This window comes from Tupaia chinensis, unplaced genomic scaffold (genome assembly GCF_000334495.1).
Source record: "Tupaia chinensis unplaced genomic scaffold, TupChi_1.0 Scaffold000115_1, whole genome shotgun sequence".
Lineage (NCBI taxonomy): Eukaryota > Metazoa > Chordata > Mammalia > Scandentia > Tupaiidae > Tupaia > Tupaia belangeri.
The window spans coordinates 6,480,982-6,497,874 of record NW_006159579.1 but is presented as its reverse complement, the minus strand read 5'-3'; the positions used below and the strand labels follow the sequence as shown (position 1 = coordinate 6,497,874).

The 16,893-nt window shown below is 42.4% G+C and overlaps 1 protein-coding gene and 1 pseudogene across 1 annotated transcript in view; one reads left to right on the top strand and one right to left on the bottom strand.

Moving 5' to 3' along the window:
• Positions 1-3,456: 3,456 nt before the first annotated feature.
• Positions 3,457-4,241, top strand: LOC102503317 (zinc finger protein 32 pseudogene; annotated as a pseudogene).
• Positions 4,242-8,495: 4,254 nt separating this feature from the next.
• SACK1D (scaffolding CK1 anchoring protein D) overlaps positions 8,496-16,893 on the bottom strand; it is a 26,179-nt gene continuing 17,781 nt past the window's right edge. The window contains 2 exon segments of the mRNA XM_006144137.3: positions 8,496-9,917; positions 13,182-13,306. Of these exon segments, the coding sequence (XP_006144199.2) occupies positions 8,930-9,917; positions 13,182-13,306 (1,113 nt within the window). The 3' untranslated portion in view covers positions 8,496-8,929.

Below are 16,893 nucleotides of genomic sequence, written 5' to 3'. Positions count from 1 at the left end.
GCGCCACTCAGAGTAGGAAAACTCAGGTTTATTATACCAGGGGTCCCAGAACTCATGCTCCAAAGTCTGGGCCCCAACTTGGGAAAGGGTGCAGGGTTATAAAGGCATCTAGTCCCAGCCCAGGGTGATATCTTTTGAACTGGTTCATACTGGTGAGGTGTTTAAATCACAGCATGTCAGCCTATCTCCAGTTCTCAGAAATCCCCCTACAAGGAGCTACATCCTGTCTTGCAAGCAGGTCACAGAAGCAGAAGTGTTCAGTTAAGACAACAGACAGAATCATATCACTAATCCAAAGGAAAATGAAAGAGGGCTAGTGAACTCAAGTGGAGAAAATACTTTGTAGGTAGGCAACTAATTTACAAACACAGTAGATGTGCCCTGCTGTGCCCAAACTTTTGGATCATAATCTTAAAACTAGAGGAGACCTTAGTCAGCATCTAGCCTAAATTCCTTGTCTTGTAGAAAACTGAGATCCACAGAGGTTAAAAGGATTTGGTCAGAATCAATGAGCTAATTAAGTTTCAGAACTGAAACTAGAATTTAAGCTTTCTAATTCCCAGGCTAGTATTTTGATTTTTTTTTTTTTAACTGCATGGGCCAATTAAGACCATCATCTAAGCTCTCCTAGATGAGAATTAGTTCATCTGCCTTAGAAAGGCCCAAAGTCCAAGTGTCCCCAGTGGGATGTTTTGTTTACAGATTTCTATTAGAGAAAACACCTTAGTAATATAGCCTTCCTGTTGATACAGTTTTGTTGTCACAAACTAGAAATGGTCTCAGTAGACTTTCAGTCTTAATTAGCTATTTGCAAAAAGAATGGACTAAAAATAACTACTTTAAAATTAAGACCATTATTTCTTGAGTAGGCATCCAGAATTTACTCCATTGCCAACAATTTCATAAAAGCTTGATCATTTTGTTATATAGAGGTATATTTGCAACTTCTAAATGAGCAAAGCTTTCCAGAAAGAGTTTCTCAAAATCATGTTTCTGAGCACGTTATAGAAGTCTTTGTATGCCTATGGTAACTAGCACTTTGTTTTGAATTACTTCCAGACCAAGCATATTGACCATGTTTAAGAAGGGTAAGAATGAGGGGCTTTCAGTTTTGTGCTAGTTAAGGCTCTTAAGAATACAAGTGATAGAAAACTCAATCCAACCACATTTAAGCAAAAATGGCACATATAGGGACCAGCAGATGGAGTAATGGTTAAGTAGCTGGATGTAGTTGACCACAGTTTAAGTCCCAGACCCAGCAACTATCCCAGACCCAGAAACTTAAAACTCATGCCAGGTACATGTGCGTGCATGCCCAAAATCTGAAGAGGAGAATGGAGAAGGGATTGTGGCATGGCCACATGGGGGAATGATTTCTCACTTTCTGTCCATCTCCAGTGAGCATAACGCCTTATAGCAAAAATCTCTAAAAAATTTAAAAATGGCTCATATAAATTAAAAAAGTAAAGACTAAATAAAAGCATATTTCTTACTTGGGTCACAGCTGCAGCTGAAAACATAATCAGGACGCTGTGATCATATTGTTCTACCTCCTACTGACTTGGTAATAGGGTGGCCCTTTCAGCTCTAGGTACCATGTCCTCTTAAGCATCAAACTTCCTTCCAAAATTCCCTGGCAAAAGTACTTCACATGTCTGACCGTGGTTCAAGTCCCAAACCTGGTAGCTAGCTTTCTCTCTCTCTCTCTGTCTCTTTCTGGTGAGTGCACATATCCTGTGGCAAAATTAATAATAAGTAAATAATTCTTAAAAAAAGAAAAAGTACTTGCAACTCTCAGTGTGTATCCATCTCTGACTCGATCACAATCACTGAAGTTAGGGAATATGATATATTGATTCCTTAGGCTTAAGTCACATATGTGTCCCTTCCTTAGACTCAGAGGTGGTCAGCTTCACTAGAATCTCATGGTCTGAGAGCAGGGAACAGAAGAGTTCCTCAGAGGGAAATCTGAAGGTAAGATTATCAGAGGATAATCTCATAATGAATGAGTGAATGAATGAAGCAAAAAATAGATGATCCATTACTACAATCCATGTATCTATGTACTAGGACCATTAGCTTTCTAAGGAAAATCCTAACTACCCTAAGTCACTTCCATCAAGCCAAACCACAGAGCGCCATCCCCCAAACTAAAAAGATGGTCCTTTGCAGAATTGTTTATTGAATTTTCCACTGAGTGTAAAGTACAACTCTCTGCCACTGGTAACATACATAAACCTGCCTGGTTTGTTGGCTTGCACACAAATGATCGGGTTCACTTGCTAACGTGCATAAACAAACGTGTTTACTTAGCTCCAAGGATCTAGGTAGAGTTGAGGAGAAATCCACAGGAAAAGGATTAGAAAGCAGGAGCCTCTAACACGCTTACCAAAGGACAATGCAATTGTATGGAGTGCGACAAGTTCGGGTCCAGGTGCTTTTGAGAGGGTGACCTACCTTATTGTTCAAACTGGGACACTTTTGAGAATGAAATGGGGTGTTAGGCAGATGGAACCTAGAGATAAGAGACAAGAACTGGAACTCTGCCAAGCAAACTGGAACATGGGTATGTGGCTCCAGTGAAACCTAGCCTTACACTTACCTGAGCATATGCAACACAAAGTACATTTTCCATGCTCACAGAATACAGCTGAGTACATTCAACTCAGGGATAGCTTCAACTGCCCTTGTGAAGTTAGGTTTCTGAGCATGCTCCAGCATATGTCCTTGTTTAACATCAGGATGTGATTATCAGAATGCTCACATCATTTTCTTAAGACCCTCCTAATGAATTCTTACCTTATGTCAGAACCAGGAATAACTATTCTTCCCATACCTGGATTTATTTTAATCTTAAGGATATAGTGGGGCTGGCAGATGGCATGGTAGTTAAAGGCGCTGGACTTGCATGGCCGACCATGGTTTGGGTCCCAGATGACTTGCTTTCTCACTTTTCATCTCTCTCTCCCTCTCTCTGCTCAAATTTAAATAAGTAAATGAATGAAGTTAAATTATTCATTCATTTATTTTAATTTGACCAGAGAGAGACACACACAGAGAGAGAGAGAGGAAGTGAGAAAGCAAGCTACCAGGTCCAGAATCCGAAACATGGTTGGTCATGTGGAAGTGTCCAGTGCCTTAACCACCACACCACCTGCTGGTCCAAATAAAACAATAAAAGAAAAAGGAAAAAGTTAAAAAAAATAAAAAGGATATAGTGGGAAGCAGGTGGCGTACTGGTTAAGGGCATTAGACTCTCACATGGCCAACCACAGTTAAGAGTCCCAGATCTGGTGGCTGGGGTTCTCTCCCCCCCCACCCCTCCCCCCTGTCAAATTTAAATAAAGTTAAATAGAGCTTTTTTGTGTCTGCGGGTGCACGCCACTTCAGTGCTCAGAAACAGCCCGTGGAAGAATCATATGAAGAGGTTGTGACTAAGACATAGAACAGGAGAGGATGTTTGGATTTCCAACAGCCACCTTGCTGGACTGTCATGGAAGATATGCCCAGGATGCAGCATTTTTCAGTGGATGTGATGACAGAAGCCCACCACAAATATGATCATTCTAAGGCCACAGGATCCTCAAGCCGGGATTTCCAGAATTCTTTCAGAAGAGAGAAGCTGGAACAAAAATCCCCAGATTCTAAGACACCTGGAGTAATACAGAAGGTCTCTGAATGCCAAGAATGTGGAAAATCTTTCCGGCGAAAAGCTGACTACCTTTTCGGTCTAACATTACACGAAAGAATACACACTGATCAAAAACCTTTTGGGTGCATCCACTGTGGAAAAAGCTTCAGGGCCAAAGGCAATCTTGTTACCCATCAGCAAAGAGAAGTCCTATCTCAGTGCAAGGAGTCTGGAAAAAGCTTTAGTCAGTGAGGTGGTCTGGCCATCCATAGGAGACTCCATACTGGATAGAAACCCTACGAGTGAGCTATTTGTCAGAGGAGCTTCAGGAATCAAAGTAACCTTGCTGTTCAGAGTTCACAGCGGTGAGAAGCCCTATAGATGTAATCAGTGTGGAAAAGCCTTCAGGAAGCTTAATTGTTCACATCAGAGTCCACACAGGCCTGAAGCCATATGCCTGTAGCCAGTGCAGGAAGAGACAGAAGGGGGAATTGTGTTCTGGGTGGCAAAATTCACACCTTATCTGTGTGGCCAGTGTAGAAAAAGCTTCACCCAGAGAGGAAGTCTGGCTGTGCACCAGCGAAGCTGCTCACAAAGACTCACCCTTTGACCACTCTTCAAAGGAAGTTCATTTTATGAAGAATACAAAATTATCTGAGATCAAGCAACGTATCTAATTCTATGGAATTAACGGAGAATCTGTTGAGAAAGACCTCCACTGGGTGGGGCAGACAGACCTCCTTTCCCTCAAATGAGTATGAAAAATAAATGTCTTGTTTATTATCATTTAAAAAAAAAGTTAAATAGAATAATTCTAAGAAAAAAAAGAAAAAGGATATAGTGAATGGTGTATCTGACCAGGTTTTTGTCTTGGCTACTAGAAAGTTTGGCACCCACCTGTAGTCACATTTCTGACTTTGTTGTATCTCCCACTTTCCTTCATGTAACTTTTTATTTATTTTAATTTGACCAGAGAGAGACAGAGAGAAAGAGAGAGAGAGAGAGAGAGAGAGAGGGAAAGTGAGAAAGAAAGTCACTGGGTCTGGGACTCAAACCACAGTCAGCCATGTGGGAGTCCAGTGCTCTTAACCACCACACCACTTGCCAGCCCCATGTAACTTTGTTTTGAAGAATGATTCTTGCTATAGGGCACATGTACTTGCCAGAGAGACAGAGAGATAGAAAGTGAGAAATCAACCCCCCCCGGGGGGGAGGGAGGGCATACCACAATCTCTTCTCAGTTCTCCTCTTAGGATTTGGGGCATGCATACACATGTACCCAGCACGAGTTTTAAGCCCTGGGGTCCAGGACTTGAACTGTGGTGGACTCTGTGGGAGTCCAGTGACTTAACCATTATGCCATCTGCTGGTCCCACCTTCTTATAACTTCTAACCTACACGAACTTGTATCTTAGATTACTTAGTCCTTTAAGTCACATAAGTAAAAGCTACATACTCCCCAGCCCAGCTGCCTACAGTGGTGGGGCAGCCATCTCTTTAATCAATTCCTTAAGTTTTACAAAAGAACATCAACCCTGCATTGATCTGCCTTGATCTTAAAACTAGACATCTCTAATCCAGTCGAGGAGGAAAAAAAAAAAAAAAGAGACAACTTAATTTGAACATATTTATTTGGTGTTATTAAGAAATGTTTTATCAGGCCAGCCCATGGAGTGGTGGTTAAAGTAGCTAGAATCCACACAACCTACTGAACAGTTAGTTAGTCCTGGACTTGGCAGCTTGTGAAGCAGGCCAGGTAGATGTGCATGTACCCAAAATCCCAACAGAAGAATGGAGGAGGGATTGTGATATGGCCATCGTCCCTGAAGGGTACTTTCTCACTTTCTCTCTCTGTCTCTTTGGTGAATACACAAGCCCTATAAGCAATTTTTAAATAAACTTTATTTTTACGTTTTTGCCATAGGGCATGTGCACTCACTAAAGAGAGACAGAGAGGCAAAGTGAAAAAATCACCCCCCAGAGGGACGGCCACACCACATTCTCTTCTTCTCCATTCTCCTGGAGATTTGGGGCACACACACCCCCAGCATGATTTTCAAGCCACCCAGGTCCAGGATTTGAACTGTGGTCATCCATGTGGGAGTCCAGTGCCTTAACCACCATGCCATCTGCTTGCTCTGAAAAATAAATCTTCATCAAATTTGTTTAAGTGTGATTTTGGTATTGTAATTAAGATTCTTTTAAGGGAAACTACTGTCTTTCAGAGACATATGCCGAAATACAACAGAAGGATAAAGAAATATAATTCTCTTCCAGGAAGGGGAACAAGCATTTTTGAATTCAATACGCTGCCATACTCACCTCTCTCCCCTCCCCTGGGAGTGAAGCCAGTAATTATTTTGAAAAAGCGCCTGCAGACTCCACAGCAGGTGGTCCTCAGATCTCACTGTGAGAAACTCTGCCCTATAGTGATACTTTCTGGGCTCACATTCCAGAAAAAGCTTGCTAACTCCGAGAAATTAGTCCATTTTCTTAGGATTCCATGTATTTGCTGCCTTTATTTCTAATTGTTAGCAACACTTTCAGAAAAGAATGGCTTTACTTATTTTATAATTTTTTTGGAGAGGTTTTTGCTATAGGGCGTGTGCTCTCTCCAAAAAGACAGAGGGAGACAGAGAGACAAAAAGCAAAAAATCACCCCCCAGGAAGGAAGGCCATGCCGCAATCCCTTCTCCTCCATTCTCCTCTTGGGATCTTGGGCAAGCACACACACACGCCCGGTGTGAGTTTAAGCCACTGACCGGGTCCGGAACTCAAACCGCAGTCGACTACATGGGAGTCCAGCAACATAGCCATTATGCTAACTGCTGGTCCCAAGAAAATAATGGTTTTAATTCCTGCTCCATAAAAAGGATTCTGTGGTCAGGCAAATTAGTGATATACCTACCCTGCTTTGAAAAACTCTTGTGATCATTATTTCAAAAGTCGAGTAGTCCTGAAGAGCCCTGTTGAAATGTATTTGGTCCAGCATTTCCCAAACTAAGCACATGGCCTGTTTTTATGCAATTCCATTAACTGTTCCATATCACACTGAGTTAAAATTTCAAATAGTATTACCATTTGATTAGGGTTTGTACCTCTATTTTGTTTTTTGTTTTTGAGAGATTTTTGCTATAGGGCATGTGCAGATGCTGGAGACAGAGAAGAGACAGAGACAGAAAGTGAGAAATCACCCCCCCCGCAAGGGGCATGGCCACTCTGCAGTCCCTTCTTCTCCATTCTCCTCTTGGGATTTTGGGCATGCACACACACATGCCCAGCATGAATTTCAAGCACTGGGTCTGGTACTCACATTATGTTTGATCACATGGGAGTCCAGTGACGTAACCACTATGCCACCTACTAGCACCCCTACATCGGTTAATAAGGGTATATTTTCATGTTTTCCATTCACTGCCATTTTTCAGTGTACATTTGCTTAATGCCTCCATCCTCCATGTAGAGAAACAGTCATTCAACAGAATACAGAACTTAGAATCCAAAAACCTGTTTAAGTTCTGTGTTACCATTTACAAGGAATGTGACCTTGATTACTACTTAATCTGAGCCTGTGTCTTTATCTGAAAATTGGTATTAGCACCTATGTAACCTAGGTAGCTCTCTGCTTCATTGCTGTGACGATCAAACATGCCACATATAAAGTGGTCTAAATCTGTGACATGGTACAAAGTAACAGTATGTTTAAGGCTTAGTCCAGGTGGACATGGACCAGTTGCCTTACGTCTGCTTCACAGCCTTCAGATTATAGCACGGACCTAGCAAATAACCTGGTCATCACACGGAGTCCCGGCACGTGCACGAAAACCTACAGCAGTGCTCATGATCCAGGCACATCAGAATTCTACATGGCTATGTCACTGGACTCCCATGTAGTCGACCACTGTTCGGGTCCTGGACCCGGTGGCTTAAACTCATGCCAGGCGTGTGTGTGTGCGTGCCCAAGATCCCGAGAGGAGAATGGAGGAGAAGGGATTGCAGCGTGGCCATCTCCCCTGAGGGGTGATTTCTTGTTTTCTGTCTGTCTCTGTCTCTCTCTGTCTTTCTGGCAAGCATACGTGTCCTATAGCAAAAACCTCTCCAAAAAAAAACAAAAAGCAATTCTACGTGGCAGTCACCCTTCCATATTTTAGATGTTGTTTGCTGTAGCCTAGTCAGGAGAAGGAGGAAACCATCTTTTAACTCTCTCTCTTTTGTCTGCCCATGAGATTGAGACTTTGACAAAAACAGGATTCCATAACCATAACAATCCTGATTAGCAGGGTGGGGAAACCAGTCACGTGGCCTGCCACTGGGCCAGGATCTGGGATAATTGTCAGTGTCCTCTCTTGCCCCTACTCCAGGATATTAGATTGCTAAATCATTGTCGATACACCCATATGATGAAATTAGGCCCATGGGGCCACTAACGTTAATATCGGGGACAAATCTAAGAATGTACATTAAGGCCTCCTTTGGCAAAGAAGCAGGGAACTAAGATCCTCGTTGAAATAGCTCAGGCTTTTCCTTTGAAAAAAACGAAAGTACATGCAAAGGCCTGCTATTTCTGGCAAATTTCCTCACTTCAACTATAGAATAAGGGCAATGTTTATAATGCTGAGGGAAGACAGGTCCTGATGCTAGCTTTATGCCTGCTAACATTTAAGTAGATAGATTTTCCCTTTTACAAGTTGGATCATCTACTTCTTCACCCCCAAACTATAAAAAAAAATTGCACAGATATCTATGAAGTACATCTATTTGTGACCTAGTCCTAAAGCGAAAGCGCAAAATGCAAGAGACAGAGAAAAAAAACAAGTACTCAAACAACCAAACAAAATTTCTTTATATTCGTTTAATGCCAAGAACAAAGATATTCTAAAGAGAAACAATTAAGACATAGTTTTGATTTCCTAAATAAGATTTTGACCATAGACTCACTGGCAACTCACACCTCTAAAACAGAAGAGCGTAAGTCAAGAAAATAAAACATACCTTATGTCTCACCTGAATTCACCTTAGAACACCTAACCATTCTCTTTAAGAGATACCGATATTTAAATTGTGCAAAAAAACCCTGTACCCATAGTGTTTAAACCGTAAAACCAATACCTGGTTTATACATGACAAAGATAAAAGCATAAAAAATAATATTCAGCTTACAGAATTCAAAGACAGCCAAGGTGACCAAATGTCAGGTGAGAGAGGCAACTAGAGACATGGAAAAATTTTTACATCAGGAAGCTCTGAGGATGTTCTGCAGCTCACCAGGTGGAAGCCAGGAGTCCAAACACTGAGCAGTCACTGATAAGAAGGATATAGTGCTGTATCTCGAATAGCAAGCAGATTAACTGACGTTCTGGTAAAATTCCCGGAGTTAAAGCCTAGGTAGTTTTCAGTAATGAATGTTCTCTGTGAGAGCATACCCAGCATGTGGTTGAGCCGGGACCTGATCCCAGAGAAGTGAAACTGCCGCTCCTTATTCAAGTTTCTAAATGAGTCTCTCAAGCACAGATCCAAGTGGGGGGTGCTCAGGTACTTTGGATAGCCAGGGTTGTGGAAATCAGCCGTTCTCATGGAAGTGTGGGAGCCAATAGAGCTTGCCACGGAGCTTTGGGAGGACAAAGAGGAGGAAGACTTCAAACTGGAAGATCTCGAGATAGACATTTTGGATACTGGTGACCCTTCTTTAGACTGGGCTCCCTGAGAAAAGATAAAGTTCTCATCCCCATCAGTCTGGGTGGTGGTCGACTTGGACCAAATCATGGTTTGGGAGCTGGCTATCCTGGTGCTGACTGCAGTTTGGGTCCCGGCGCAGGCTGTGCTGGTGCTGGTTTGTGTTCCCACCTCGGTCAGGAACACTGCTGGCTGCTCCTCTCCTGGCTCTGTCTGAGTGGCCACGTCGATGGCCTTTGTGCCCTCGAGTTCATCCTTGTGGCTGTGGAGGTAGTCCTCCTCACTGATGGTGGAGGACTCTGAGTCACGGCGCCTGATCGCGGCCCTGCCCTCTGCGGGTGCCTGTGAATCCACGTCAGTCTTCTTTGGGGTGCTCGAGAGCCTGGCCAGCCGCAGCCGCAGGAGGTTGCCCAGAGTGAGCTCCTTGGACTGAGGTTTTCGGTCGGCGAGGTGATCAAACTTGCCACTGATCCGGAAGCTGGACAGGAGTTTGGAGCTGATGGGCTTTGACTGGGCATACAGGATTCGGAACTCCAGATCAAAGTGTTCGACCACTTGGCCAGATAGAATTACCAAGTTGCTGCTGTTTAACTTGCCATCCGTCCATGTAAAACTGAAGGATTAAAAATAAACAGAGGCTTGTAAGGATGAGGAATTTTAGCTTACTTATCATCAGTCTGAATAACAGCCCAGATCCCCTGCCATGTTACAGTCACAACTGTGGTGATACTACACCTACCCTTTAGTGTGAATTTACTAGGCTTAACATACAAACCACACACACACACACACACACACACACACACCATGGGTATATGTGTTAATATGAAAGAGGCCAAATGTTTAGCCAACACACTAAAACCTGCATAATCGTCAGCCTCAGAGTTTGTAAAAACTAGAAAGGACTTTTCACATGTCTAAGCCAGCACCCTCATTTCAGAGGTGAGAAAGCTGGCAGGAGATGTCACAGCAGAGAGCTGCTGGTGGGCCCTAGAGAGGTCCCCGCCCTGGTGAATCTCCAGGGCTGTGCTCCTTGCCACGCACTCCAGTGCTGCCCTGTCCACAAAGGGAAATGGTTTGTTAGTCGAATGATAATACTACTGCTTAAAACACATTTATAGCCAGGGACCAGCAGATGCAGTAATGGTTATGTTGCTAGACTCCCACGTAGCCAACTGTTTGTTTGAATCCTGGACCCAGCAGCTTGAAACTCATGCCAAGCACGTGTGCATGCGTGCCCAAGATACCAACAAGAGAATGGAGGAGAAGGGATTGTGGTGTGGCCAGAAAGTGATTTCTCACTTTCTGTGTCTCTGTCTCTCCAGCATGTGCACGCACACTATAGCAAAAAGCTCTCTTAAAAATAAAAACAAAAACAGGCCAGCAGGTGGCATGGTGGTTAAGGCACTAGAATTCCCACATGACCAACTGTGGTTCAAGTCTCAGACCTGGTGGCTTGCTTTCTCTCTGGCAAAACTCATGTGAAAAAAATACTAAATAAATTAATTAATTAAATAATTCTTTAAAAAGATAAAATAAAAAACATCCCACACATTTAGAGCTGACCAAAGGCCATGTGCCCCTTCCTGGCTGGCATCCCTTCCCCATCCTCTGATAAGAGAAGCCATGCCCACCCACTCCTGACAAAGCTTTCATTACTGCACCTTCTTTGCTGCAGTTGGGGTGGGCATATAACCCGAGCAAACCAGAATATGCTGTCTTTTTGGCTGCAGAGATTCATCCAGTGGGGGCCATGTGACCCTACCAGGGCCAGTAACATTTTGGGGGTTGATATTAGTGCTAAGAGGAAGCCTTACTGAAGGCCATGTAAGCAAGCTGGGACTTCTGCCTTCAAAGGAAGAGTCTGTCTGAGAATAAAGATCAACCAGAGAAAAACAGAGCCACGAAGCAGTGTTCTGAAAGAGGTACAGCCCCCAGGTCAGGAGGAGGTGAAAGCCAACTACACCTTTCTTTTTCTTTTTTTTTTTCAATAAGAGACAAAAAGCAAGAAATCACACCCCCCACACCAGGAGGGATGGCTACACCGCAATCCCTTTTCTTCCATTCTCCTCTCGGGATTCTGGGTATGAACGCACTTGGGCCTGGCATGAGTTTCAAGTCACCAGGTCCGGGACTCAAACTGTAGTCCACTATGTGGAAGTCCAGTGCCTTAAGCACCATGCCACTTCCTGGCCCTCAGCTATATCTTTCTATATTTCCAAGTTCTGTTAGCTGGTAAATTTCATTTGCATAAAGCAGTTTGAGGCCATTTTCTGACATCTGCAGTCACTCCATTGGTATAGAAATTTGTGCGGAGTAGAGTGTTTTAAATGAGATTATGAAAACATGATGCCAACTCTGTCTCTTACTACTAAGAATACTGGTTAATAAAAATTCCACCTAGAACTGCCTTCACAGCCTGAGAAAGAGATTCTTTTAAAAACTCTCCATGAAGTAAAGTAAACAAAGTACCTGAGAACAGGATTTAGAAAATGTCGTCAAGGGCCAGAAGGTGGAGTGGTGGTAACGGACACCGGTTCGAGTCCAAGACCTGGCAGCTTGCTATCTCACTTTCCCTCTTTATCTCTCTCTCACTCTGTCCCTTTCTGGTCAGATTAAAATAAATAAAGTTAAATAAAATAATTATTTTTTTAAAAAAGTCTTCAACACATGGAAGCTATCATTGTCATCCATAGTAATATATTTCATCTGTCGAGGGTAATTTTTGTATTTTAGAACAGCCAAAACTCACTTGGAGGTAAGTTTCATTAATACAGATAATTCAATGTTGGGTCAAAATCTAGTTTCTCCAATTACTTATAAATTCCTTACAAATGGAAGTTTCAAGCAAAAGTAAGAATTTGTCCTGAACAATGACAATACTCTGCTTGAAATGACAGTGTGCTGCTGTCATACTAGGCATTCATCGTACTGATTCGTCTTCTATAAGCTTTTGGTGACACGTATGTATCGCTCAGGGATGCGTGATTCTTCAGAAATGAGATTTTCTTTCTTAAAGTCTACAGACACACCTCGTGCATACCATCACACAATCTGAGGTAGAGGTGGCAAACACACAGCCATCGGAGCCACATGAATACGAATGGCACAACCACTGGGGATTAGTGTTACCCACTCATTATCTCCACCCTCTATTCAACTTCCCTTCTCTCCACCACTGCCAAAGTAAGACTTCAAAGGTGGGGTCAGAAACATGATCAGTACTTTCTAGACTAAAGCACTAAATCACAAGGCTTGAAGCAAGGGGAAGGATTTAGTATCAAAATGATGGCTTTGTGCTGATGCCAACAACAGCCCTTACCATCAAGTCAGTGGGGCAAACGGTGTCCAGATCCCCACAGAACCAGAATTTAAAACTATATTTCACCAGCACTCCCTAATTCATCCACTGCAGGCCTGGACCTAAGCTTGAAACTAGGACTTATTCACTGTGTGGTCTGGAAGCAATTTTTAAAAAATATTTATTTAACTTTATTTATTTATTATTTATTTATTTGTTCTAATTGACCAGAGAGGGACAGAGAGAGAGAGAGAGAGGGAGAGAAAGTGAGAAAGCAAGCCACCAGGTCCAAGACTCAAACCGTGATCAACCATGTGGGAATCCAGGACCCTTAACCACTACCCCAATCCCTGTAAGCAAATTTAACCTTGGCATTTTCATTCTAGGCCCCAGGGCAGGGGAAGTGACTACCCCCTCCTTGATTATCTCCAACACACACACACACAGATGCTCACACTGCAAAATGCCTGGCCATAAAGGCTCTCAGAGAGGGGAAAAAAGAAGCTTTTCCCTTTATGTAACATGCTTCTTCTGAAAGGTTGAGATTAATGAGCAATGGACGGGTTGGCGACTTACCTGTAGGAGCCTGTTGCCACTCGAATGCCATCAATCAACGTGAACTTCTCGTGAACCTTCCCAATAATTTTCGTCCCTGACCTTGCATAGTAGATATTTCCTGTGATAGTCCGAACTGTCATCAGCTATTGGAGGGGAGTAGGAGAAAATTAAAGAATAAGTCAGTGACACTTGGCCAGTGAGCCAATGATTAAGACAAGTATGCTTAGCTTAGAGCTTCTGGACAAACCTACTGGCACTGCATGGCTTAGGGGTACCATGTAGTAACTACAGCACAGTGTACAAGCCAGACGATGCTCAAGACTCAGGTAACACTTCTGCCACACCTGGCCCAGCCTCTCACCTGCCTGTTCTTATATTTACTTTTGAAACCCATATTTCATATGTATATTTCAATAGTCAGAGAAAATGCCTATTTTCAAATAACTACTCATGGATTTTGAAAAAAATTTGCACCAAAATAAACTTATACTTTAATTCCATTTTTCTATAAACTTTTTGAAGTTCCTTGTATGTGCTCAAAAGACTCATCTTTTGGGGAGACTAAACAGCAGAACCCAAGAAATGATTTTCAAATAAAATGTGGAATATAAAATTATCAAAGAAGGCATACCAATAATAAGTAACATTTTCACAAAGACTGAAAGAAGCTAAACTGATATTTCTCCTACCCTTTTGTTTGAAGGCACCACTAATCCCTAACAGCCCATCCTAACTTACCCCACACCATCATGGATGTGGGTACTGGGACACGGGACAAGCTGCTCTAACACAGGACTGCTAAAGCAAACTCTCCTATCCCCTGTGGCTTAATCAGCAATGCCACATCTCCTGTAAGTATGTATTTACCCAAAAGGTGCACTGGTAGGACATTGGGACTACGTAATGTACATGTATGCATAATTACTCCTGTAAAATGACACACGTACTTGCATATCCAATGGTATGCAACATATTAAGACAATCTGCATTCTTTGGAGGAAATCCGTAGCTATATATCATTAGAAATCCTATGCATTCATGTTAAGTGTTTAGGATTTTTGTGTGGCTCTTTCACCCATTCCACAGAGCCCCTACTATGTGCTCCAAGCCATGAGACAATAGGGATGTAAGCCATGCTTCTTACCTTCCAAAGCTAGAGTAAGAGAGAAGAAAGTAACTCAATAATTCAAAACAATAGCAAGGGGTCCAACAGGTGGAATAGTAGTTGAATCACTGGACTCCCATGTGGTCGAGCATGGTTCAAGTCCCAGACTGAGAGGCTTAAAACTCACACTGAGGACATGTGCCTGCATGTGTGCCCAAAATCCCAAGAGGAGAATGGAGGAGAAGGAATTATGACATTGCCATCTGCTCTGTGGGGGGTGATTTCTCACTTTCTGTCTCTGTCTCCCTCTGTACCTCCAGTGAGTATGTAAGCCCTATAGCAAAAATCTCTCTCTCTCAAAATAAAGAAAAAAAAACAAGACAAAACATCATCTAGAGAAGTGAAAAACCTATGTTCACACAAAACCCTTTACGTAAATATTCATAGCAATTTTATTCATATCAGTCAAAAGCTAGAAACTGTCCAAATGTTCTTCAACCAGTGAATGGTTAAACAATGGCATCACCATACCATTTGATACTACCCACTATAAGGAGGAGCAAACTACTGGTACATGCAACAACTTGGATGGGTCTCAAGGGGATTGTGCTGAGTGAAAAAAGCCAATCTCAAAAGGTTATATACTGTATGGGTCTACTTATATACTAGTTTCTGAATGATAAATTATAGAGATGGAGAACAAATTAGTGGTTGCCAGGGGAAGGGAGTCACAGAGGGAATGATGTGACTTCAATGGTTTAACAAGAAGGAGATGTCTGTGGTCATGTGTGCAACATAGCCCTGGCCCATGTCTTGATGTACGCCTGTGAGAAAATGGCACGGAATCATATACAGATGTCGTACCAATGTCCACTCCCAGATTTTGATATTACAAATGACATAAAATGCATTAATAACCACTGGGGAGACTGCACAAGGCGTCCATGGAATTTCTCTGCACAGACTTTACAATTTCTGTGACTCTAGCACTATTTCAAAATAAAACGTTAGAAGTTAAAAACAAAAGGCATAACAAAAGAACTATGGCAAGACATCACATCGCGTCTGTGGCACTTTTCATCCAAATGCCTACTCTGAAGTTAACCATGAGGAAATGGCAAACAAACCCAAATTCTACAGGAAACTGGCTAGCAGTCTTCAAAAACATCAAGACAAAGAAAGATGGAGAAACAGTTCCAGATTAAAGGAACCTGAGGAGACTTGAAAACTAAATGCAAGATGTGGTCCTAGATTGGATCCTAGATCAGAGAAAGAGCTTTGGTGGAACAACTGGTAAAATAAGGCCTGCAGAATAGATAGAGTTATATACAGTTGATTTCTTGACTTTGATATTTGTACTAAAGTTCATAGGAAGATAATAATGGGAGAATTTGGGCAAAGAATATTCAAGAATTCCTTGTATTTTTTTTTATAACTTCTTTGTAAATCTTCAACTGTCTCAAAACTATACTTTTTTTTTTTTTTTTAATCTAGGAAATTTCATAGAAGAGGAGGAGGGCTTCCTGAAAGCAAGACTCTTGAACTAAGTCTAAAAGAATCAACATGTACTCACAAGCAAAGAAAATACTACCAGGGGCAGATTTAGGCATGGTTTTGTCTCCCTTTGGCACATATCTGAATGGTGTCTGGCCTCTGTGATTGTGGCTTAAGCATTTCTGAGCATGTACATGCAAGTGTGTGACCAAGTTCCTACACACAGGACAGCCCAGCGTTCTGAACCAATCACAGAGCCAATGTGGAGGAGGAAATCAGACCCTCTTGGTGAGGAAACAGATTCACCAACCCAGGCATGCCTGAGTGAAAAGCAGCCAGGGAGGCAAGTGCTTCCAGAGGAAGAAGCTAAGGTTCTACAAAAATTGGCATGGACCTCCTTCTAACCCCTCCTACAGGGGTTCTGGACACCCCAACCAACAGGCAGCACCAGGCAGCAACCAACACTGGGCAGCTAAGTCAGCAAACACTCCTCAACTGCTGCCTTGCAGATGAGTCAGGGACAGAACTACTATGATTTTTCTGCTGCTAACATCGAGCCTTAATTATAGGAATTGTGCCTTGAAATTAAGCACGGACACCTTCCATTTCTTCACCTAGTTCTGCATGAGGGCAGCCTAAGACTGAATATTTGAGTAGATAATAAATGCTCTCTCTCTTCTATGCCCAACTTGCCATTTTCTTGGTTTTCCCACATCTCATTTTTTGAATTGACTGTTGGGTCACATGGCTGTCTCTGATTTCACTGGTTCTCTAAGCCCAAACCTACGTCCATCATGAATTTTCTTTGTGGCACTAGCGACAGATTAGTAACTGCCTGATTAAACCCAATCCTCCATTTCCTCCTTAAATGAAACAACTAACAAGAGCTCTATGGGAGAAGTGACATAGCTAAAATCGTGCAGACCAAGCTGCTAGATAAGAACCAGGTGGTAGGTCTGTGTCTCTTACACGGTAACCTGTAGCACCAAAGCCCAGCTCCTTTGTCCATTTTGCTGACTACTCTATCTCTAGTACCTAGAAAAGCATGTGGTGCATAGTAGGTCTCAAATAAACTAAGTTCTAAAGTTCACAGGTTAAGCTCCTTAACTAAAAAAAAAAAAAAAAAAAAAC